The sequence below is a fragment of the Centrocercus urophasianus genome, unplaced genomic scaffold (genome assembly GCF_019232065.1).
Source record: "Centrocercus urophasianus isolate 14NV4802_14NV808 unplaced genomic scaffold, USGS_Curo_1.0 seq_18, whole genome shotgun sequence".
In the NCBI taxonomy this organism is placed as follows: domain Eukaryota; kingdom Metazoa; phylum Chordata; class Aves; order Galliformes; family Phasianidae; genus Centrocercus; species Centrocercus urophasianus.
This window is the reverse complement of record NW_024884733.1, coordinates 16852109-16877523: the sequence shown is the minus strand read 5'-3', so window position 1 is coordinate 16877523 and position 25415 is coordinate 16852109. Positions and strand designations below refer to the sequence as shown.

At 36.2% G+C, this 25415-nt stretch overlaps 1 protein-coding gene across 14 annotated transcripts in view; it reads left to right on the top strand.

The window, feature by feature from the left end:
* ADGRL2 (adhesion G protein-coupled receptor L2) overlaps positions 1-25415 on the top strand; it is a 144112-nt gene that overhangs the window by 75669 nt on the left and 43028 nt on the right. For 9 of the 14 annotated variants that reach the window (XM_042820048.1, XM_042820052.1, XM_042820051.1 and 6 more), the window contains 3 exons: positions 17430-17539; positions 22171-22185; positions 23127-23927. In XM_042820048.1, coding sequence (XP_042675982.1) covers positions 17430-17539; positions 22171-22185; positions 23127-23927 — 926 coding nt within the window. The remainder of the gene's footprint in view (positions 1-17429; positions 17540-22170; positions 22186-23126; positions 23928-25415) is intronic. The other 5 variants (XM_042820053.1, XM_042820049.1, XM_042820059.1 and 2 more) reach the window with 1 other exon arrangement.

Genomic DNA, 25415 nt, shown 5'->3' with positions numbered 1-25415 from the left:
TGTAGAGCAACTACATTTACTCTAGTTACAATGTGAAAACACTAGCTTAATGAGATCAATACTGTGAAATCTAAAGATCGAAAAATAACATGAGCTTTTTTTAACACAGCCAATCACACCTGCTGCTATGTTTTGAGAGATTTTGAGATTCTAGCAAACTTTGTGTTGCATCAGCTCCTCTTTATCTGAGAAACTTCAGCTATTCTCCCTTCTTTCGTTCTTTTCTACAGTTCTTAGAAGATTTTTTACTTAATGTTTTCCTAGGAAGCCCAGCTAGAACACTAATGACTTCACTGCTATGCTTTACCTTTATAAAGTGGTTATTAAATTTTTAGTTCCTGATTGAAATTACTTCCCAATTATTCTAGAATAAAGTCTTCCTCATGTATTTAGATTCTAAACTTCAGAGTAGCATGGGTAAAATTGAAGCTTTGAAGAAAAGGGACTAGACCTTTAGAAAATCCTTCCCCCCTCCCATACTTCTCTGATAATTAACCCCAGCATTTGTATGTAGTTAAGTTGGAGATCCTACCAGGATTTAAGGCTTAGCGTAGAAATAAACTTATTTCTAGCATATTTGGGAAGTCAAACTTCTTGGTGCTCTGCTCTCCTTTACCAGGGACAAATTTTTCCTGCTTCCTTTCTGTTTTAAAAAGGAATTACAGGAACAGGGAAACTGAAGATGTAAAGCAGCTTGAGGAAATTACTGCAGTTGCTCACTCGTAAGGTGTGTTCCTGCGGCTGCAGCTAGAAATTGTCACAAGACTTTGAAGTCGGTAAGGCTAACTAATACTGCTCTTTATAGACGCAGCAGAGATTTGAAAATTAACAGGATAAAATTTACTTACAACCACTTCCATTGTTAGTAGATTGCAGGTGGATTGTTGGAGTTATTTTGAAACTGCCTGGGTGTTGAGGATGTTCTGCCTCCAACCTCCACTTCAAAGCCCCGCTCTGTGAGCTCCAGCTGCACCTGGGCATGGTTTGCTGTTAGGACAGGCACTGAGGATTTCATACATACCACACACTCATTGGATTTCTGTTTTATTAGCTTAAAATAAGAACAGATATTTGAAAGTATGTGTAAGTACATACTCAGTACATTTCAAATGTTCAGAAACATTGCGTATGCAATTTTATATTTTAACACTAAGCTGCAGAGAAGCTTTTTGGCATGGTGGAACCTCTCTCTTATGAATTAAAAATGGATTTTTTTTTTTTTTTTAATAAAAATAATTTTTCCTAATCCTGAACTTTTTGCTCAGGAAAAGTTCCTGTTTATTTTAGAAACTATACCCCTTGACTACTTTTATGGTTTCAGTACAGTGAATTGGATTTTTTTTTACCTGTGTGTTTAAATGCTTAGTTAGTCTGGCAGATACAAGTTACTAACGCTGAATCTATGGAATAAATATACACTGAGGCATAATTCAAGCTTGTGGAGTGTTGAAAGCTCAATAAATGTTGACTTCAGGACAAAAAGCATTGTTTCTTTCCTAGTAAAAGCTAAAGCTACTTTGAGGTTTTAAAGAGGAATTTCTGATCTGAACTTTGACTCGGAGACCATAGTTGTAATCATTGAAAAGAAGAAAAATTCCCTATTCTTTAAACTACAAATTTTGCATACATCATTAACAATATAGTTTTACAATTTACAATTGATATGTTCAATTTATTACTGTTTTGTCACAGAAAGTTGCATCAATCTTGCACTGTGAAATGGTCTTGAAATTTTCATGTTAAATGTATATGTATCATTCTTCCATTCTTCAAAATACCATTTTAAAACTTTACTGTAGAAGGTAAACGGATTAAAAAAGGCATAAATCATTTTCAGCAGTCAGGATGTTGTCTGATGCACTCATCCTGTCCTGTTCCTAGCCTGTGGAACACTTGTACCATCCATTACCATGTCCATCAATGACAGCAGTGAGCAGTTCATGCTTGCGTTCTTGTTATTGTGAACTTTTCTCACGTGGTAATGCTCATAATCTCTTAGATCCATCATAAGTCCGCAGGCCAGTTGCACTCAAGTGAAGGTCTTCAAAATGGAAGTGGAGCGCCTTCTGCCCACAGGGTGATCTAGAGAAAGGTTAAGGAAGGGCTGAAACCATTCCTTTTTCTGAGGTGTTGTTTTCTACTTAATCCCTCCAACATGAGGAGTGGGGGAACAGGGATATTTGTTCTTTTTTATCCATTCACATGTCCAACAAACACACAATTTTAAAAATACTTTAAACGAATGAGAGTTAAGCATTTTTGGAAGAAAGCAAAATAAGTTCTTGTTTGAAGAAAACACATCTTTGGAGTGTTTTGTCTTTTTCCTGCTTGTCAGGTCTGCAGTAGAAACACTCATACTGTCTTAGTTTTCTTCGAAGTGAAAACGATTTTGATTTCTCACCTAACATGAGTGAATGCGGAAGATCTGCCAGTAGGCTGTTGGCTGGGAGGGACAGTAGTACCTCTGCTGTGACTGATTAATCTCCCTCATCAAAGTGAAGCAGCCTGGACAACACAAACCTCAGACAGCACATCTTCTCTAGCAGAAAGCAGAACAAGCTATGGGGTCACTGCAAAACAGAATTAGAGCTCTGGCAGCATTTCCACAAAGAAGCGTTTTAACAGTATTATGCCACCCACTTGCATTTCTTAATGTGACTTAAGACAGTTTTCCTGGGCAGGATTTGATCCTCTGCCCTTCAAAACCGCCTGTGTGCCCTTGAAAAAAGCCTGTAATTGTGGTAATGGTGCAGGTTTTCTTTGGGGTCTGCCAGGTTCAGACAAGGCTCTGCTGACCCCTGCTGCCATTCATGCTTTTTCCCTTGCATTTCCTTCTGTGGATGGAGATTACCTCCCTTCGCTACAGATATTATGTTGTGGAAAGTATCTCAGAGCAAGGGGTATATCTTGACTTTTGCTATTTCTGATCATTAAGCGCTTGCATTTCTGTCCTTTCTGTGTCAGAGAAGCACCAGTATTGATCACAAGGTAGCATAGGGTGATGTGTGGAGGGAAATTCTCGGAATTCGTGTGCTGCAGAGCAGCTATGGTATTTGTGCACATCTCATCTGTGAGGTTCTCCTTTTGCTTTGGCATGCCAGTAGTATCACCTTCAGCTTGCTGACAGCAGCCTCTCTAAACGTTTACCATACATATAAGGCTATCAAAATTTGATATCTGTTTTAAGTATCCTTAATAAATGAAGGTTTCTGCTCATCTGAAACAGACATAGGTCCTTAGTACAGCTGCCACCCCGTCAGTATTTTTCTGCAGAAGAAACTTAAAATACTCTTTATTTTTTTTGAACTGCATATTTCACAGTACCAGGCCTTGGCCTGATTGATTTTTTTGTTTTGTTTTGTTTTTTTTTTTCCTGGGTGTTAGTTTCAAAACTTAGATATGACTCACAGAGAGAAAAAGCAGTAATACACGTAGCATATTTTCATGAAGTAGGCATAATCACAAAGCCTAGAATATTCATGACGCACACCATAGTCCTTGGCTTTACTGCAGGAAAAAAAACTGGAACAACCATGACTGAGAATAACCTTATCTAACATTGTTCATTTTCACGGTCATTAATGCTTAATATGAAAGTAGTAGGTCTCGTTTGCTCATTAAAAACAGTGTTTGATTTTTTTATTTTTTATTTTTTATTAATGGAGTTGTTCCACCGTGGTATTACGTAGTTGATTAAATACAAACCCTCAAATTCTAAGGTTCTGAACAGTAAGATAAGGTGGAATAGCTTTCAGTGGTACTTACTAGTGTTTTTGTGGTGTGTTCTCTTATTATTTTCTGCAGAGGAAATTATGTTACGCATGTTCAAGCACACACGTGCACTACTGTAATCACAGCATTGGATGAGCTACAAAGAAACAATAAAAGAATCATTGATACCAACTAATGACATTTAAAATTTAGATATAGTACAAAAAAAATTGAATTAATTATTTTGCCAGGGTGTAGCTTCGTATTTTACTAAGTATTTCCATATATATTTAAGTTGCTTTTATTTCCCTTATTACTGGCAAAAAAAAAATTCAAGCTCTTCTTAGGTCAGCATACATCTTGTCTAGCAAGATGGTATATATGTATTCATCCCTTTCCTTGCTCTTTATGTGTTAAAGTAAATATAAATATCTGTATATGTGTATACATACATTTCTAATCATTTTATAGTGTTGTGTATTTGAGTACTGCATCAAATAGATTCTTCAGACTGTGGCTTTCTTGCATTTATTTTTTTTCAGATTTCTGAAACGATCTGTGCTAGCCGTATGTACTGCTTAGCCTACAACTAATCATATATTATATACTTCCATTATTTAATTACCTCTCTTGAAAATTCACAATTGTGAGGATTTGACATAAGCAATGCTGTCTAACCTTCCGCACCTTGTAGTTGAATATTACTTTCTCTTGGACAAAGTTATGTGACTTTTTATATAGTTTCTGAATTTTTAGTGTAGCCCTGAGAAGTTCCAGTTGCATTCATAAGTTCAGTATTAAAAAATTCTAATTTACTTATATATTATTACTGTGTCAAATACAGTTCATATGGAATAATGCTGTAATAATTGAAGCCTATTAATTCCTCCCACCTCAATATATCCTCTGTAACACTGAGCCAAACCAGGCACGTTATCTGATAAGTTGATTTAGGACTTTCTACATGTGTTCATATAACCATTTATCTCAACCCTTGCCGAGGAGACCTTTATTAAGCTGTGATGACTGCTGAATATGAAATGTAACCAAGATTATTTTTTTATTCAAATATAATTTAAATATTCATCAAAGAGGAGTTATGCTTGAAACTGACAGAGACTATTAACATCAAAAAATATAATTAACTGCACTGGGTATCATGAAGCAGAGTTAGCCAAATAGCCGAAAGGTCTAATTGCTCCAGAGTCTGAGAAGCAATAGTTTTATTTTACACTGTTGCTGTGGAATTAATAGTGATGTGGTTTCCTATGCGAGGCAATTAAAAGCTGCCTGTTAAGGTTCATTGCACTATAGGAAATTCGTTGAATATCACTTAGTAAACAGAACTGAGATGGAAAAGGTACATGAAGATGGGCAGAGCAGAGTATAGATCAGAAATTAGAGTAGATTATTATGAATTACATATACGTAAGTAAATTATGGCTACTTGCTAGTATCATAAAGCCAGCTCTCAGAAAGAAAGTGAAAAGTTCATTAGTAACACAAAGGAAATAGAATTTTAAAATTATTACAGTGAAGCTTTTTTATTCAGGAGAGAACAGTAACAATGGTTTAAAAATTAAAACATGTCCACAGAGTAGTATAAAAATGAGCAGATCTCATATTCTGGAAACTTCTTTCTGCTGCAGAATAATCTCCTACTTATAATAAAAAGAACCTTCTGACCTTTGTGGCTCAATTAAGCTTTTTAGTTGAATTCAACAAGAAAAAAAACTTCTTTATTGAATCCCATAGATTACGCGTGTACCCAGGCTATACAGCCTAAAAAGGGGCGGTCATATTCATGACATTTTGACATTAATGAGCTTGCTGAAATGGAAAAGTTTAAGGATCAAAGATACAAGCAATAGCAGTATTTTAAAGCATTTCTCTTTTTTTTTTTTTTTTTTTTTTAATCTCTCTAATAAAGAAATTGCAATCTAATTGCTTAATAAATAGGCCATGATTACAGAAAAGACACAGATAATTTGACTCTTTCCATTTTATTTCTTAGGTATTGCAGAACAATAATTAGCAAAAATTCTATGGCCACAAATGAAAAAGGTCTTCATTTTTTTTCTTTCATACAATAAATAAGGCTGAAATGAGTTTACATGTATATTTTTTAATTTATTGTGATAGACAATTTTTATGTTTAAGAAGCAAGCTTAAGAACTATTATCATACTGGTAAAGTAAAATCAAACAAAGAATTCAACTAGAATTACTGCTGTGGATATAAAGATGGGCTGCCTGTTTCATACATAATTTAGCATGCTTACCCTGTTTATATCAGTGACATAAGAGTGCATGCTACTTTCTCAGAAGAGCGCCGTCTTTGCCGCTTCACAGCACAGTGCCTTGTACTCCCAGGCTTGCACATGGTGTTAGCAGATATTTAAAGCACTTCAGCCTAACATTTTATAGGTCATGATGAACTGAGCCTATAAAACAAGTTACTGCAATGAAGTTAATGCAGTCTTGAGAGTGTTACATAGATTGAATACTCAGTATTTGATGTATTTTTAGCCTGCTATAGGCACATCAATGGGGAGGAAAAGCTCTTAAGACACAGAATTCTTCCATGTCAAATGTCTTTCGTAGTACACTGTCAATATAGAATCTTTACTGTGAGTTTAATATTGAGGACTGTTTTTTCAGTTATTCATTAAAGTACAGTAGCTACAGGAGCCTTTGAATTTTTATTTTCTTCTAGCATGCACACAATGCCCCCTGCTCACTTCAGGCTCTGTAATGTTTGTCAAAGAAGTTAGATAGCAGAATAATTTCATGGAGCAAGTTGCTGTGACCAAAGTCATACAGTTCTAGCACCTTACAGGAAAAAGTATTACTACTACTTAATGACGCAGAGCTGTATGTTGTTTTGTATCACAAGATACGTGTTTTGTTGTATGTACAAGAACGTCTGTCCTCTGGTCTTAGTAATAATCTATGCAGCTGTGATCTTTAACCTTACTGTTCATTGCTTCGCAGGTATCATGCTCCTTGTCATATACATATATATAGGGAAGAAAGCGGTTTTAAAATGAGTTTAATGCATGTATTTTTCCAGCACTCCAAAATTATTGTTCAATACTGCTCAGATTTTGTGCTCCATTTTCTATGTCCATATGATACACGAATTTAGTCTGAGTTATTTAACTGTAACAATAACCTATAACCTTTCCATGTTAACTGAATTTCTTAAGAGTATTGAAATCAGCTCAGCTATTACACTTATGAAGCTGTAGGTGTTTTCTCATCTAGGATGTAGTGGTACTGATACTGCCTTCAAATGTATTATTCTAGTGCCAGAATCACTGATGGGTATGAAAAACATCATTTACTTTGTATATCCAGCTTTCTTAGATAATTTTGCTGCCTTTGTTGGCTGAGTTATAGCAAAAGAACACCTCCTGGAGCCGCATTTAAAACAGGAGCACTTTGGGTAATGTGCTGTAGACAGAACACTTATGAGTTAGTGCTCAGTTATCATGAATGCCATCAGCAATGCCTTGTTGCTTTCTTATCAGCCACTTCCTGCTGTCAGCCCAGTGCTTATTTCAATAGAAAAGGATTTGCATCAAATGTAATACAGTACCATGTATAGCTAACATGGGGTTTTTAATTGTTCAGGCACATGAGACTCCTTCAGTGGTAGACAGTTTGATAAAAGGATTAGATTATGAATATTTTTGACACAATTAAAGATTATCTGTATGTTGACAGTGTCAAGCCACTGAATTTTCTGATGGGTTTCTTACAGAGGTGAATGTGCTTGACTTACATAGAAATAAAAGCCACACAATCCACGGGATTCTTGGAGATGTAAAAGTGAGCAAACAAAAGCAATCCCCTAAGTGTTATTGGGTTTAAAACAGGAAGTTTTAGCTTAATCCCTTACCTTCAAGTCACAAAGAAGTGAATTGTGCTTCCCAGACTGGAGCAGAAGGATATGCTTCTGCTGGAGAAGTCCTGTACCTGGAAGCCTAGTGAGCGTTCCACACGATAATTGAATCCAGCCATCACTGCGGGTAATGAATAACAGTGCTTTTGTGGCAGGCATTCCTCTCAGAAGAAAAGAAAGCACTTATAGTGAGGACTCTCAGACACATTTTAATAGAAAATGATACCACTGTTACATAGTTGGTTAAAGACCTACCAAGGGACAGCATTTCTGGAAAAAAAATGAGCAGATGAAATAAGAAAAGTTGTAATTTTGTTAATAGCTATCAGTTCAATATATATATCGTTAAAGCCATGAGATCCACATAAAGAGTGATGAGCAGAAGGATCGTACCAGCTTGCTAGCAGATTGCACTTTTATAAATCTTGTAAAATAACCAAGTTGTCTTTTGGCCTCTTGCTCAGCACTTTGCTCCACGTTCTGTTGAGCCAAGCAGACAAATCACTCCCCAGCCCTGTGGAGTTGGAAGAGATGCAGTGGTGGCACATGGCCTCTGCTGATGAAAATTATAACCCAAAAAGGGGATATTCCCTTAGGCAAGTTTACGAAAAACAATTTATTTTTTTTCACTCTGTAAAACTCATCTTACATGCAGGATCTCTTGTGTTATTACAAACTCTAATCCTCTGAGTGGGTAATTAACGGACCAGAAAAGCCATTTGTGGAAAGAAAGAGCCATCAGAGTGAAAAATATTTCTCTACTGAATGATCTTTGAGGAGTAAATAATTACAAGAGTGAGAGGTTTGGGATGACCAATCTAAATCTGAACATAATTAGGATGAACACAGTTTGAAAATCGAAGCAGTTGTCATGTGCAACAATTCTCATATCAGAAGACTAATTAAATATTTAAAAGCCCCAAACCCCTCACTATTCACAGAAAAATAACCTGCCACAAAAGGGTCTGTAACTTTGCAGATAATTAGGAAGGGTTACAGAGGGAAAAAATCAGATTGGCTCCAAGGTTCTGCAAGGTCATGTCTTATTATGGTGTATCTTTTATATGGTCTGATAACAAGTTTCTTGCTAATTTAATCTAAGTAGGGCATCCCATAGTGATTTCCCATTTCCCTTGTTAAAAATGTGATGGCTTTTCTATATTCAAACTGCAGTAGGTGAGCATTTTTATAAATAATTGCTCCTAATTGATACAGGTTGTAATATATTTTCATTACTTGGGGGGAACGTGTGTTAAAGGTCAGGGCCCAAGCCTACACACACGTCCCATTTGAAACTGTGTTCTTCCTGCTCTTTTTAAAGGTAAACCAGAGGACCTCATGTTGCTTCAGTGGTCAGTTCTATAATTAGTAAATTTTGCTTACCTGGAGGCTAAGCTGCTGTTACAGTGGGCATATGTTTCTGCAAGCAGAAGAGCTTTGCTGAGTTTGTGAGACTCACAGTGATTGAAGCCTGCTTTGTGCTGAACTGTCTTGAAGAGTGTGAGTGGTACAGGGGTATCAAGACTTCCATGTTTCAGAAGAATTTCAGTAACAGATCGCCTCTATCATTTAAAGTACTTTAGTAATTAAAATGGGTGATATTTAGAAAAGTATTTAAGATCTGTACAATTTGATGTGAAGGATAAAGCTATGCATTTTCAATAATGTAATTGTTCAAGTTGCTATTCATATGCTATTCAGTAATGATTCAGAAGCTGTCTTAAGTGATTCAACTTTTAACTACATTATGAATTTTCTGAATATCAAGCCTTGGATAACAAAGATCTACAGTGCTGCAAGAACACGTTTTAAAGGGCTTTTACCATTATCCTATGATCTCTGCCTGAGAGTCTCTTCTCTTCTGAGTCTGTTGCAGCTGGGTGTTAGGCACTGTGCTTGAAGATTTGCACTTGGATTTGCTGTGGCTCTGCTCTAGTACTATGCCTCCTAAGTAAATGCTGCTCCATGAAGCTCGTACGTTCGTACCCAACCCTACCTATCTCATCTATAACCTGCTTGACCCACAGGGCATGATGCTGTGCTCGTGTTCGCTCAGTGTGAACAATCTGTGTAAATTGCCCAGACATTATGATGCTGCACTACTAAAGTTTTCATTAGTAAATAAACATTGCTTTAGGCTATTTATTTTGCTTAAATTGTGAGACATTTAATTGGGTCTTTTGAACTGATTACTTTTCAGCAGTGCCGATCTGCTTAGCTTAGTTTGTGTACTAAGACATTCACTGTCTTTAATCCCTGCTGCATTTTGCTTGCAAAACATACGTGCATGAATAAGATGACAGGATTATGAATATGACTGTACTTACATTTCTTCTTCCTTAGGCACAAATATTTTCTCTGAAATGTTGATGTCTCTGCTCTTATTAGGTTTTGGTTTTGGTTGCGTTCCAGACAGAAGTCAGTGTCACTGGCAGATTGTTCCATTTACTTTGTGCAACTAATTGTGGATTTAGTTGTCTGATTTTTCCTGTCTCTGCCTTGCAGTCAGCTCCTTAGAGGCTCTGATGGCTCCTGTAGGCCTTTCACATATGTGATAGAAAGATGGGATTATAAAAGCACTTCAGAAATTATCAAGAGTTGGCACTTACATATTCCACTGGAATCTACATTTCCTTTTTTCTGTTTTTTTTTTTTTTTTTTTTCTTCTATTTTATCTAATGCTGCAGTTTCAGGTTAATAACAATTCCATAATAATAGCTTTTACACAAATAAAGAAAGTACCAGAACAAGAATGACTTGGAACAAGAAAAACTACCACTGGTGTAATAGCTACAGTGGGAATAAGAGAAAAGATTTGTCTTTTTAACAAGTGACTGCTTTGAACTCACTGAACAGAAATACTAAAAAGCAAATGGGTCATAACAAGACACATTAAAATTGTAAGAAGAGGTTGAAAGCAAGAAACAAACACTCAGTTAAATTACTTTGTCATACAGTTCTGATACATGTTCATTGATAGTGAATCAGATTGGGTAGCCCTAAGAAAAGGCCTGTGGGAGTTGGTCTTTTCTGCTGCATTTTATTGTCTACTTCAAGTTTTCATCCTTAACACGTACCCTTAGATTCCCACAAGATTACATTGTAAAAAGAGAACAAGATTTCATGTTATTGTATATTTATTGGGCAAATGAAAACTATGGTGCACATTCTTGTACAGTAATAAGTGTACACTATTTAGCTTCTTAATAATATGTTTACTCAGAAATTACGAAGATTCAACAAATCATCAGTATTTTGATTTAAAAAGAAAATAAAAACAATTTTGTTAAGCTTCTTTTTTTCTCCCAGCTATATTTTATCTGAACTCACCAGGGTTATTGCTTTAGTGATCATGTTTCTAAGTGCATAGGAAATCCCTTGTGAATTTTTCAAACTGATACCTTACTGCTTTCATGGTCACAGGAAGATTTCCAGTGTTGAAGCACAGTTCTTATGGCCAAATTCTGCCTTTGGACGTGCTTCTGCGTCTCTCACTTTATTCTTGAATTATGAGAAGTACCACCACAGCCTGCTAAATCTGTTTTCACTTCAAGCTAAGTAAAAGTATTACTTATTTTCTTTAGCATGTTCATTTCCCTGTAATCGTTTCAGAAATTCTAACTTGAAAATAATTTTTACAAATCTTACACAAGCATAAGCAAACTACTACTGTGGCATCCTGTTTGTTTGTTTGTTTTAAAGCCAGCTGCAAGTTCGTATCCATCACATTCGTCTTGGCTCCCTACAAAGGCTTTTGTTTACTCTTCCTGACTGTGTAGGGTTGCACTTGTGCTGCAGAAGTTGCTTTGGAGCTATGGGTGCTGGTTGGCCAATCTGCTGTAAGTCAGGGCTTTATAGTGGCTGTGTGAAGGGGAGGCTTTTTAGCAGCTCGTGTTTTTTTTTTTTTTTTTTTCAGGCTTTGGTTAGGTCTAGTTGCTAAATAATTAGCTTTCATTTCTGGTTTCTAGTAATGTATTTCTTGTGAGATGAATTTGAAGCTCAGAATTTAAATGCGTTGTTTTAAGTAGTTTCATCTACTGTTGCATGTATGTGTGCAAGCAGGTATGTGTAACATTCCTAACATAAAATCACTGTTCTCTGGCTATTTGATATGTAGGTTTTGTACAAGCTTTCTAAGATAAAATTAATAAAACATTACATTTAAGTAATATTTGACATCTTCATACATATGTAACTTAGAGTTTAATAACAGAAGTTGAGGTCTAGTGAATATGCATACGCAAGCAGAAGCACATCTCACACAGCAGTTGTAGACTGTTAGGAATACATATGTAAAGATGGCCATTTATTCTGGGTAAAGAGGTTCAGGAATTTTTCCATTTAAAATATGCTGTCATTAAAAGTCAATACACGAAACAAATTCATCCCACATTTCTATCTCTTTTTACTCAGACTACAACTCACACAGGGTGAATAAGGAACAAGAAGACCATATGGAGTACGTGATGCTGTAACTCAGAGTTTATGTGCTGCAAGTGGTGTCTGAGCAGGTTGCTGCAGGCAATACGCAAGAACATGCCGTTGTGCTAGCTTTTAAGTATTTAATCAATATGCTGAAAGAGAAATACCTTCAGATCTGACTTAAACATTCCAAAACATACCCAAGTGGATGTTCTAATATATTAAGAATTTTGTAAAAAATTAATTTCATCTATTAAAATAGGGCTCTAGACTATTTTTTTTTAGCTTTTTAAAGTGAAGTATGCATGACTTTCCTGTATTTGCCATTTTTACCTTGCCTAAAGAAACACTGCATTCACAGAAAGCTGCAACTGGACAGTCTGTCTGTGGATGTTAGACATAAACCTGTACTCTATTCAAACTAGCAGTGATTTTTCTTTTATGTTGCTATCTTTGCCAAAGTTATGTATATAAAACAGAAGCATTTGAAGGGTAAATTGTGATGTGAACATTATTTTGTACATGTCTTGTGGAACTGCAAGAACCGCTTAGAGAGGAACAGTGTGTATCTCATGTGGCATATGGAACCTACCCATGAAGACGATCTCATGCCTCTCTTTGGCCCATCTCATGCTGAAATCTCAAAAATGTGCTTCTTGGATTCTAGTATTTCACTTTCTGGTCCAGTCACGATGCACTGGGCTTTTCATTTTAATGCTGGAGTATTTGTTCAAGTCCATAGACTTTGCATTTTTAATCTTCCTTAGAACAGTGGTGAATAATGGCCCTTGGCAGGAGATAATGAAATTTTCTTAATTTATATTTTCAAGCAGAAGCTTCAATTGAAAATGGCATCCTGTGGCCTGAAGACATAGCTCCAGTGCAAGTTTCAGGGGAGCTATAATAATAATGCAGTGCCAGCGGTGACGGAGAATGATAGGACAGTGAAGAAGTAATTTAAGAAAGAAAAGAGAATGTACCAAAGCTTTATTGTAGCATATCTAATGATCTGCTGAAGATTCCCAATAGCTTTTGGAGCATGACAGGGGAAACTAATGTTATCTTGCCAAAACAGAAGCCCCTGCTTAATCAGCAGAACAAGATTATTGATTAAAACACCTCACACAATAGATTGCACATAGAATCTCATCTCCATACATTACAAATGATAAAGCACAATAAGGAGCATAAGATAATAAAAAAAGAGCAAAAGCAATTTGTTGGGAATTGTACAAATCAACATTAGAGTTGAAATGCAAACAAATTATTGTGGGAAGTACAGCTGTCCTTAGAGCTCAGCAAGAAGGGGCTTGGCTACACAGTGAGGGGAAGATGCAGGCTAACAGCACTGCTGGAACTAGTTTACTTCTTTTTTTTCTGTAGTCATCTGAAGTGTGAAAGGGCCATTCCTCGTTTGCAGTCTTTCATCCTGAGGTGAAAGGAGTTCAGACACTGTACTGTAACTGTTAATTAAACACTCCATTTGATTTTTAGATTACTCTAAGCGATGCATCTGCATTATGAAAATGTAACCTTTCTTCGTTCATACTAAAATACCGAAGAAATGACTGTTAAGAGTACTCAGTTACTCCTTGCATTCACATGAACAATGATGTTTCCTACATTCTCCTTTGCAAAACTCATGCTGTGTTAGCACAGGAACTTGAATCATCATTCTTTCAGCGCTACTGTTAGTCTTTCCCTAAGTCGGGTTTCATACTTAATCCGTGCATTACTTTTTCTACATCAGCTGTTTTTTGCAGATCTGCTTTATTTCCTCGTAAATGACAAAGTCACGGTATCATAAATCTTTGTGAATATCGTGAATGTCTCAAGTGTGAAGGTATTTCAGTGTCAGATCATATGAACTTTAAGATTGTACATAAAAATCTGTGAATTTGCATAGTTTAAAATATGCCAAGAAAGTATGCAGTTAACTAGATTACAGAACACTTAAATGATACTTAAAACCAAAGAACACTTAAACACTAGGTTGCAAACACTTAAACATTAAAATGTTTGTGATTTGACTTCTTAAATTCCCAGCAACAACAAATGCTAGTTTGTACCAGTAGGAACAGTTGTGAAACAGTTTGGTTGGATGAACTGAATGAACAGAATGTTGTGTAGTAAAAATAACGCTGGTTAAAATGCATGAAGGACTTCAAGTTAGTTGGCAAGTCTTTTTGATCTTTTGTTTGTTTCTTTTTGTTTTTGTTTTCTGATGGTGTCTGGGCCAGTTTTTCAAATATCCGGGAATTTTATTTCTGTTAGATCTTATTTTGGAGAATACCATGAAGTAGCCACGTTCATAAAGTTCAAAACGAAATAGAAATCTGCCGGGGGATTATGTTGCACAGATTGTAGCAGTGTAGTATGGTTTTCGTTGGACATAGTATTTCTAAATGTATAGATTTCACAAAATTGTGAACCTTTGCTGAAGTGGTAGTAAGGTAACTTGATATTCTGTAGCTCTATAAGATAAGATGCTGTTTTATATAGAGTATCCTTTGGCCAATATATCTGACATAAAGAATGTCAGCTGAGCCCTTTAGCAGTTCGTAGAATGGTCTTTGCAGGCAGCAGCAGAAGCATAGGTCAATAACTAATACTGAAGTTAGTGTCCCAGGTTTTATAGGGGGAAAGAAATAACAATTTTGAAGAAGGAAGACTACTTTGTATCCAGAGAACAAATGACAATACTGTAAATTCTCTGAATGGCTGGTCTCAGAACTACCTCTTCAAAGCCCAAATATCCTTCATCTCTTCTCTAGAACCCTTGAATTGGGACTGAAAACTGCTCTAATTGCTGTTGTTTATGACCAACTTAACTGGGTAACAAACAGTTACTTGAATGTGGATTTTTATTTTTTATTTTTTTTTACATGTGAATGTATAAATCAAGATACTTTAATTTGAAATGTTAGAAGAATATGGAAATCAGGATCTTATGCCAAAAGGTTACAAAGTTTTTAAAAATGCAAGCAGCAGTTTATTCCTAAATACAGGTCAGTGATTTGGATGTAAAATCTTTATTCTTTCAGTTATACACATAATTGCTCTTGCTCTAAACGGGGACGCTTTGAGCAGTACTACTGCGTACTTCAGCAGCAGGCATAGATCATTGCATTTTAGAACTGTGATCTCCTTCATTTTGGCCAAAGGTGAGCAGGAGGTGACCATATGCAGAATACATAAATTCTTACCTATAGAAATAGTCAATAGTCATAGTTTTTACAAAGTCAGCAATTCAGTGCCTGAAATTTGATACTGGCTCTTACTGTAATAAGAGAAAAATAGTGCACTTCTGATTTATTATCATTATACATCCTTTTGATACAAGTTTGAAACTGATCTTCATCATTCCTCCCAATGTGTATCCATTTTATTTTGTAATAAATCAATATTTCTTTCTTAATTGCTGCTCTTTCAAGTGTAAGATGAAATTTTCATACAGCTCAAAGCTGTGGAAGCCATTACATTGGGTGATGCACTACAGAGAATATTTTTGTAGGAATGCTTATGGCTTCATTTTAATTTAAAGAAATTAATTACAAAATATTACTTTTTGTGTGCTGGTTTGTCTGACTTCAGCTGTGGGGTTTAAAAACCTGGTAGAGTGGTAAGACCAAAGAGGTCTGTGAAGTTTAGGATCATGTTGCCTCCTCCTAGTTCTGCAGCCTCCTCTTACATCATGCACCTGAGAGCAGTGCTGTGACTCTGCATCACTTCCACATGGCTCTGAAAACCAGTGTGCATTCTGCTTTCTCCAAACCCTAGTACACTGTGTGGGCTGTTGCAGTGAGTGATGTTGGCAGCCTGAGTGGCACAGTACTGGGCTGACTGACAAGTGATGGCCACAAAGTGAGCTCCTCACCATCTACCTGCCTGCCTATCTTGGCTTGTGTGGGTTATTTGCAATCAGTTTTGAAATTATGAGCATCACAAGACAAAATAAATAGGTTTTTTTTTTTTTAATTAAAAAAAAAAGAACAGAAAAAAAGACAAATGATCTAATAAAGTCAGAAAAGATTTTGCTTCTGAGTTTACTCTGCAGGAGTCTCAGTTTGTTTGAACCTGTTCACTGCTAGCTTGATTAGAAGGTAAATAGGAACATTGTTTGTATCTGAGTTCTTCAAATAGGCTTGTTCTACTTCTCATGAGATAGCAAGAATCACTCTTATACCTGTTGGCAAAATACAGCTGGAGAAAGCTGTTGGTACAAGATAGATTATTTTAGCTTGAGATTTGTTATTCAGGGAGTGTGGGAAGTAGTAGGCAATAGAGAAGCCGATGTACAGCTGGAGTCAAAGGCTAGGTTATTACTTAAGTTCAGACCTCTCTTATTCAGTTTGCTGACAAACAAAAGTAACCCCTGAGAAGATCAGCCAAACTCCCTTTTCTTTTAGTCACCAAACTCCCTGATCTTCTCTTTTCCATTGTAATACTTCTGTTTTTTTCTATATTTCTTTCTGACCATCTCTTCAGAGTTAGGTGATAGTTTTTTTCATTTAAAATTCTAATCTTATATTTGGCCTGGAAGTCACAGATAATTATTAAAAAAAAAAAGAAAAAAAGACACACACACACACAAAAAAAACCCACTTTAAAAACCATTAAACTCATAAAATTATTATGGCTGGAGGCACTGCAATGAATTTGTTCTTTGCATCAAAATGCATTGGCTTCTATTGTTCAACAAATCATTTATATTTCAGTATTTTGTCTCCTCTACAATACTTTGTAATTAATTTTCTTGCAGTTCTTCTTAAATTTTTTTCTAATTTCCTCAGACGGTCATTCTTTTTCCTGTAACTTAACAGGGGAAGCATAAAGAACACCAATTGCTGTTAAAATAATTAAAATTGAAATACTGATGTTCTTTGTCTGCAATAGCTCTTCCAACCAAAATCATGGTTACCTTCAATCGCAACAAACGTTTCTCTGAGAAATAAAGCCATTCAAATGTGTATCTGGAGAGATTAAAGGAATTGGTCCTTTGTGTGAATGTACTTTACTCACATTTACACTTTTTTTTTTTTTTTTTTTTTTTTTTTAAGTTGTATATCAACTTAGTATTTTGCTTTGACTTTACTGAATAGTAGTGTCAAGTCAGTATATGTTTGGGGCAGCTATGCTGGCTACTTGAAATGAGTGATATTTGGGATACCAATGATACCCAAATTTAAGAGTGTTAAGCCTGAACTGAAGTATTGTCTTGAAGCCCTGTTTATGGACTTTGACTGATCTAGTATTAATTAACTTTGCTGTCTTATGGATTGAACTGCCCAAGTGTGAAGAAAGTTAGTGCTGTACATAGCACTTTAGCATGAACTTGCAAATTAAATGTAATCTTAAATTAATTAGCCTGCTTTCTTTTCCCATTACAGGTGCAACAACCGAACACAGTGTATAGTAGTTACTGGGTCAGATGTGTTTCCTGATCCTTGTCCTGGAACATACAAGTATCTAGAAGTTCAATATGAATGCGTTCCTTACAGTAAGTATAATCTTTTTATTCTTATTCACTTCCCCTGGCCCTCACAATTAAAGCTGGAGTGCTGTTCCATGGAAATGAAGCATATGTTTATGGCCCACGGATCCATTATGCATGCAGAGCACTTACAGACTGGGGCCTCCAATTAGCTTCACGAAGTGTGGAAGGAAGCCATGGTGCAATGCTGGCCAAGTGTCTGTCTATGTTCTTAAGTGTTTGGCTTTTAAGGCTACTGTTTTTCCAGAAAACAAACTCAAATTAGCTATTCAATAGGCCAGATAGAAATTTGTACTTTTGCCCAATACCAGTTGCTGACAAATTGGCTTGGCTCACAGACTTCTAAAGAAGAAATTGACTTCAGGTTTAATCATGATCTACTTGAAAGGCTCTCATGGTGAATTTCGGTGCACAGCAAAACCCAGCACTAACACTCCTGCTCAGGAGGTGTTGTAAGAAGACTGTGCTTTAGGGGCACATTCGTTAAGTGAACTCACTAGGATTTGTGATTCATAGTGAATAATTCATCACTAAGTAACTAAACCACATTTCTTGAAAACAGTGGGAAAAGGAGCAAGAAGAGTTGTTCACTTTTAATAATAATAATAAAGCAAAAAATGTGAATTGTGTCTTCAAATCAGATGTCAAAACAGAACCATTAACAGAAAAAAGTAAATACTGAAAACATTGAGATAAAAAAATGTAAAGTAATAGCCATTTCAGCAGTTTTGTACAACATTCTTTCTAATGCCAGAATTCACTAGTTTTAGACATGCTTCTTATTTTCTTGTAATAATTAATATATATATATTTTTTTTCATTGACATGTATTCACGTGTATAAAATTTCTGCAGATTCAACACTTTTAACTGGTTTTGCTTTCTTGTAAGGTCATTCTTTGCAGTGACTAATCTCTCATCCTGTAACTCCACAGAGAAATAGCTGTGCTTGCAATGGAATTTGAGCAGTGCACTGATCATTCCCTTAAGTTATTATTAAGTGTGAATCTCTTGATCTGCAGTAATCCTTAACCAAAGTCACATTTTCTGTTGGTACAGGAAACAGGCCAACTCTGAGATGCAGAAACACTGTGGTGACAGTATACATCCAAAAAGGAAGGAAATGAGTTCTGGCATAAGCAAAGCTATGTCAAAACTGTCCATAGTGTTTACTGCTCAGTTTTTAAATTAAGTTGTTTTAAACTGAAATACTGTTCTGTATTGCTTCATCACATTGATCATTCACTGTTGTTAAAGGCCAAACACAGATCATCTGTTTTCTCTTCATTTCTGCTGTGTCATTGTGAAATGGATGCTTGCTGATTTTTTTTCTGTACCATTTGTAGGATTGGAAGCCTACTGCATACAGTGATCCCAAATATCATTCCTCCTGTGTGTAGTATTGTTGGCTTGTTATGCCTGTTCTTCTTGTGCCACTTTTTAAGAGCGATGTCTTACCCCAATCTAACCAAAATTTTGTTCCACAAAGATCACTTTTACTTTAGCTCTATTCTCATTTCCAAATTCTCAGAAAGAGGGCAGTGCAACTGTTTCCAAACGATGGGGTCAGTCATATGACAAGAGATCACGTTTCCAGTTCCAGTAGGCTAGTTCATAGAGAAAAGCTATAATGCAAATAATGTTCAAACAATTTTTTATGCTGTTTTAGGAAGAGAACTGTGGATATATTCTACCAATTGGGTATTGCTATCTACAGGAATCTTTTCTTTTTCAGTTTTCAGAAGTATAGCGCGGCCTACCCTGTACTCTAACATGTAGCTATTCTGCTTTTTAAATGTTTATTTTTGTTTACTGTCAATTGCATTGGCCTGCCCCTTGAATTCTGTAATTCTATGTCTATCATAACTCAGGATTCTGGATACTTCTTGTCTTTCCAAGTCCGAGATTTGGAGTTTGTTAGCTGCATCATGTACAGTGATGACACTACACCTTTAATTCCAGAATTGTAAGAGGAGTCAAGTGTTGTTACAAGCATCAAAAAAGGTTGACAGCTATTAGAATCAGTTTTGAAGTTTAATTTTAAGCCTCATAGTGCTGCCGTTTTGATTATTGACCATCTTTTTTCCATGTCCCACAAAGCTTGTCCTGATATTCTTGCAAGTCTTGATCAACATCCATTATCAAGTCTGATATTTTTTTTTCCCTTACTTGTTCCAGGGCTGCCCTTCTAAACATATGGAATGACTGAAATCATTAGGTTTGCAAAGAAGATGGGATAGGCTTTTGTGGGTCTAGGAAGAGAGGTGTTTAGTCATCACAACGCTTCTAACCAAAGTTCAGTTCTGATTTTTACTTTATCTGATTTTTACCTTCAATTAATACACAAAATATGCTATGTTGACAACTTTCAGCTCATGAGAGATTACAACTAGCAGTTGTTACTTTTGTGATAAAAGTTGAGAGCTCTTACATGTTGGAGTTGGTGTCACCCTTGTACAAAATGCAGTTTATGAGCAACTCTTATTTTCTGGCCTTCAGAAATATGTAGCTGCTTTGCTATCCATGCATATTGACTGAGCTTTCTGTGGGCTCAGTATTCATTGTCCTCATAAGAATGTACTTAATGAAAAGCTTACTTTTTTGCATCTTGTAATGTAGAACTGTTCAGTAGTGTTTTTCTAATCCTATTTAGCTGAAAAAAAAATCTATTGAAATACTCAGTTGGATCTCCAACAAAACTAAAATTCTAGACAAATTTGATAGGCATTGCTTTGTCTTAAAATAAGAGTGCTATTGATTAAATTACAAAGAAATTGAGAGTATCATACTTGACATTTCTCTCAGTTCTGCTTCGCAGTGTATATTGACACTGACTGAGTAACAGAAGTCTGCCCTTTCATTAAGAAGTACATCAAAAGTACCATTTTGTACATCTGTGCATTTTTATTTTACGCTTTTTTTGGACTCAAGAATTCAATAGAAAATGTTTTAAAGTGCTTTATACTCTCTCTGTCTGTATTGATTGGACTTTGCAGCATTTATTTATTTCAATAAGCCCATCTGTCCCTGAAAACTGTACAGCTGTACACCAATGCACTCTGAGAAGATGTGCCAGTAACGATTTTAGTTATCCCTATCTTTTTCACACTCTCCTATTACTAATTCTAAGTAGGTACAGTATCAGTATTGCTCTTTGGCAAGGAATAAGCTCATACATGAAAATTCACAAATAGAATCATCTGTAAGTCATTAACACTGAATGTGAAACTCAGAAACTTGCTTAAGAATGCATCTTCTGTTTACTGAAGAATTAGAAAATGTAGAAAAACAGTTGTTACCTAAAGATGCACAAATGAACAAAGGCTAGGAAAACTACTGCTCAGTTTGACAATGTTCCTCCTCCCACTCCCCTCACAGAGTTTTGGAATTGTTCCCCAAACGAACACTAGGCCAGCTCAGTCAATATCTTTCTCCCAAAATAACCATATTTAATTTTGTTAAATGAAACTGAAAATCCAAAACTTCATATGGAACATACAAATACATTTTTCAGGTTAATACCATAATACTGAAAATGTAATAACTGTGCAAATACTTTTGATACACTTCCTTGGTATCAGCAGTTATTGTTACACAGATTGGTGCATCTGTCATTTTTCAGGTCATTTTATGAAACTAGGAGAACATATTTCAAAGGCTACTGAGTATGTGAAATAGATTTTATTGCAAATAATTATTGGAAAGCTATTTACTATCTGGACTTCAGCTATAAGTCTTCCTGTAATAAGTTCCATAAAACTTCCTTGGGGAGAAATTGCTATAGTAATGTAACTTTGTTAATTGGGTTTGATTTATATTTTCCATGTGTGGTGGTGGAATGGATATTTGTTTCAAACATTTAGTATGACTGTCCTCGCATACTAGCTTGCTGTTTCTGGCTTAATCAGTGATGATGGAGAATATTTGAATGAGCTAAATGTTAATTTTTTTCTTCTCTTCTTGCTTACTGTGCTTTTGCTTCTTTTTTCTAGATGTTTTTGCTTATTCCTTCTAGTGTGATTTTGCAGTTATAGATAAAGAAGTGGCAAAAGTTCTCAAGATTACACACAAACAAATAAAATGGGGCTAAGGAGAGCTAAAGGATGCAAGCTGCTTTCTTTACAAGAAGTAAAATTTGAGGGAATATGGGGGGAAATTCAATACGCACGCATACATACCTATGTAATTCATATACTGTGTTTTGGATTTATAGTTATCTAATTCATATAATAAGTATATGTGCACTAGCACATATATGATATATTAATGTGTCACTCTTAAAAGTCAACTTGATAGCAGTATGCTTTGAGTTTGAGAAGAAAAGTATATCTAGCATGCATTAGTAAAGTCATTCATTATTTATTCAGGTTCACTAAGTGAAACAACATGCCAACATATCTGTATTGCCTCCTTAATCTACAAAAATGATTGATCCATGTTCACTTATGTAACCATAGAATCTCTCTCCTGCTAGGTTTTCCTGTTGTCTGTTTCTCTTTATCCAATATAGTGCAGTTCTTATTCTCCCTATATTTAGCGTCTGTTACTAATTTAATCTTTAGATTAATAGTCAATTTATGTTAATCTTCTTTCTTTTTTCCTTGCACTTTTTTATTTTTCTTCCGATGCTTAAAATAGAAGTGGAGCAAAAAGGTAAATAACGTATACAGTCCAAACCCCAGCTCCTTGTTATGTGCCTTATGGATGTTAACCTCTTCCCTTCCCCTCCCCACAACACTCTTATATTATGATAATCAGCAGGATCTCATAAGTACACCTCATAAAGAAGTCGACTGTTTGCAATAAAGTGACTTGGCTGCTTAAAGTAGGTGGCGGGGTATAGTGTCTGAAATACTTGGGCTGGAGGGAAGACTCCCTTGCTTTTTTCTCTCCCTTTCTCTTTGTCTTTCTTTCCCTCTATTTCTCTCACCCTTGGGTAAATTCTTGTTAATAAAGTGTCATCTTGCCTGGCTTCCAGAACCCTCTCCATAGCATGCCATGGTTACAGGGTTTCCTGGTCTGTTTCATTCATTGCTTTGGTTGTGTTTTGTTTTATCTGCTCCTAATTGCTTTCTCTATATACCTGATGATTTGTTTTGTTCCTTTATTTTTAATCGAGGCACCTCCTTTTTCAGCCTCACCACTTCTTAAAGTTCTAAACAAGTCGATGTGATTTTTTTTGGACTGAAATGACCTAGCACACTACTGCACACCAGTTAAAAGCTCTGGAACGTTAATGTGTACTCACTAAAAGTCTAAGATGAAAATGCAAGAGTAGCTCTACATTTTCAGCTGTCTGTGTATGCCATTGAGCCTTGATCTGTACTAGTGAAAGCTGTTCCCATCCACTTTCCAAACTGGTACAGCAAGAACATGGTAACTTTAAGAAAAGTGGATGATAACGGGTGATAATTGCATTAATTATAACATACGGTATTATCTAGTGCCAATTAAATTGATTTTTTTTCTTCCTGACACAGTCATTATGATTTACCTACTTTTTTCTTTTTTTCTTTTATTTTTTTCTTTTTTTGGATTATGAGACAGTTTTAATTTGACATAATTCTTGTCTTACTTCTCTCTATGACTGTTAGTTTTTGTTTGCCCGGGAACGTTGAAAGCAATTGTGGACTCACCGTATTTATATGAAGCTGAACAAAAAGCAGGTGCTTGGTGCAAAGATCCTCTTCAGGCTGCAGATAAAATATACTTCATGCCATGGACTCCGTATCGCACTGATACTTTGATAGAATATGCTTCTTTGGAGGACTTCCAAAATGGACGCCAGCAGACAACGTATAAACTCCCAAATCGAGTGGATGGTACTGGATTTGTAGTATATGATGGCGCTGTATTTTTTAACAAGGAAAGAACTAGGAACATAGTAAAATTTGACTTAAGGACTAGAATTAAGAGTGGAGAGGCCATAATCAATTATGCTAATTACCATGATACTTCCCCATACCGATGGGGAGGAAAGACTGACATTGACTTGGCAGTTGATGAAAATGGCTTATGGGTAATTTATGCTACGGAGCAGAACAACGGGATGATAGTAATTAGCCAGCTGAACCCCTACACCCTACGTTTTGAAGCAACATGGGAGACGACATACGACAAACGGGCAGCATCCAATGCATTTATGATATGTGGTGTCTTGTATGTTGTCCGGTCCGTGTATCAGGACAATGAGAGCGAGACGGGCAGGAACTCCATTGATTACATCTATAACACCAGGTTGAGCAGAGGAGAGCATGTGGATATTCCTTTCCCTAACCAGTACCAGTACATTGCTGCAGTGGATTACAACCCCAGAGACAACCAGCTCTATGTGTGGAATAACAACTTCATTCTCCGATATTCTTTGGAATTTGGCCCACCTGATCCTGCCCAAGGTAAGAGTTTGATTTTTCTGACTTTCTTATTCTCATTGTGCATCTATTCGGACAACTATTTCAGATCTCTTTAGTCTTAGACTTAGCTTTTAGCAGAAATGCAAAGAGGATTGGTCTCTGCACAGCTGAGCAGTGCAGTGTTACATTGGTGCAAGGAAAATTTACAGTACTTGTAAAGAGAGAGAATTATTTCATTTAAATTTATTTGGCTTGTGTTTTTGTTTTGTAAAACTGTTTAGCTTTTCTATGTTTTAGAATTACTTACTTTATACCATTAGTTTGACTTTCTATAGATAAAATAAGTTTGAGTTCATTCACACTGAGCTCAAAGCCTGTTCCCTTTGGTTCTGTTACCTGCCTTCTGAATTGATTACACCACATATGCAGACCATTTAACTTCTTGGTGCCAGCAGCTGAAGAGCAGTGTTTATTGGGAAGTCCCAGAGGATACATATGGGGTTAATGTGCAATAGCAAGCATAAATACTTTTCTGGAGACCTATTTTCATGGTTACTAATGTTAGTTTAGGCAAGATTATCCAACATCTTTTTTGCTGATTTCTCAATAAGTTCATTATAGCTTCAGCTCCATTGGATTTAGACCAGTTATCTAAAAAGAAGATACTTACTCCAAGAAGAGGGAAGAAAAATGGAGATCTTTAGGTCTCAGCTATTTTTAAGAATGACATAAAAAGGCATAGCCACAAATAAACACTTATGGGAGAGAGTATCAAAAGAAATGGTCTGGAGCAGCAGAAGTTGTATGTATCAACGGACAAGGTGTTGATAAGCATGTTCAGCAGTAAATTTTTAAACTTTAAAAAAGTAGTAATAGTGACTTCTTCTCATGGAAAGTAACTGTTCTGTTTCAGCTCAGTTAATGAATGCACAGCAGAATAAACCATGTAGTGGAGCACCTCTCTCACAGAGATTGGTTGAGAGAGCCAGGATTGTTCAGCCTGGAGAGAAGAAGCCTCCGAGGAGACCTTCTTGTGGCTTTTCAGTACTAAAAGAGGCTTACTAGAAAGCTGGAGATGGAGTCTTTATCGAGAGTGTAGTAAGAAGACAAAGGGAGATGGCTTTGAACTAAAAGAGAGGAGATTCGATATTTGGAAGAAATTACTCATGTTGAGGCAGTAGAACAGGTTGCCAGGAGAAGCTGTGGATGCCCCATCACTGGAGGTATTCAGTGCCAGGCTTGATGGGGTTCTGTGCAGTCCAGTCTAGTGGGAGGTTTCACTGCCTGTGGCAAGGGGGTTGGAACCGGCCTTTGAGGTTACTTCCAACTCAAACCATGTTATGATTCTGTATCAACATACATTTAAATTTTTCTATATGTAAAAATACTTAAGAAGCAGCAGAACAAGGCAGTTTAGAACTAAAGCATTAGTAATCTCCAGAGCTACATGAAGGCATTCCCAGTCTGTCCCCCCACACCTCCCCATGTATGATACTAGGCTCAGGCCAGTTCCCGTGTCTAGCTCTAAGC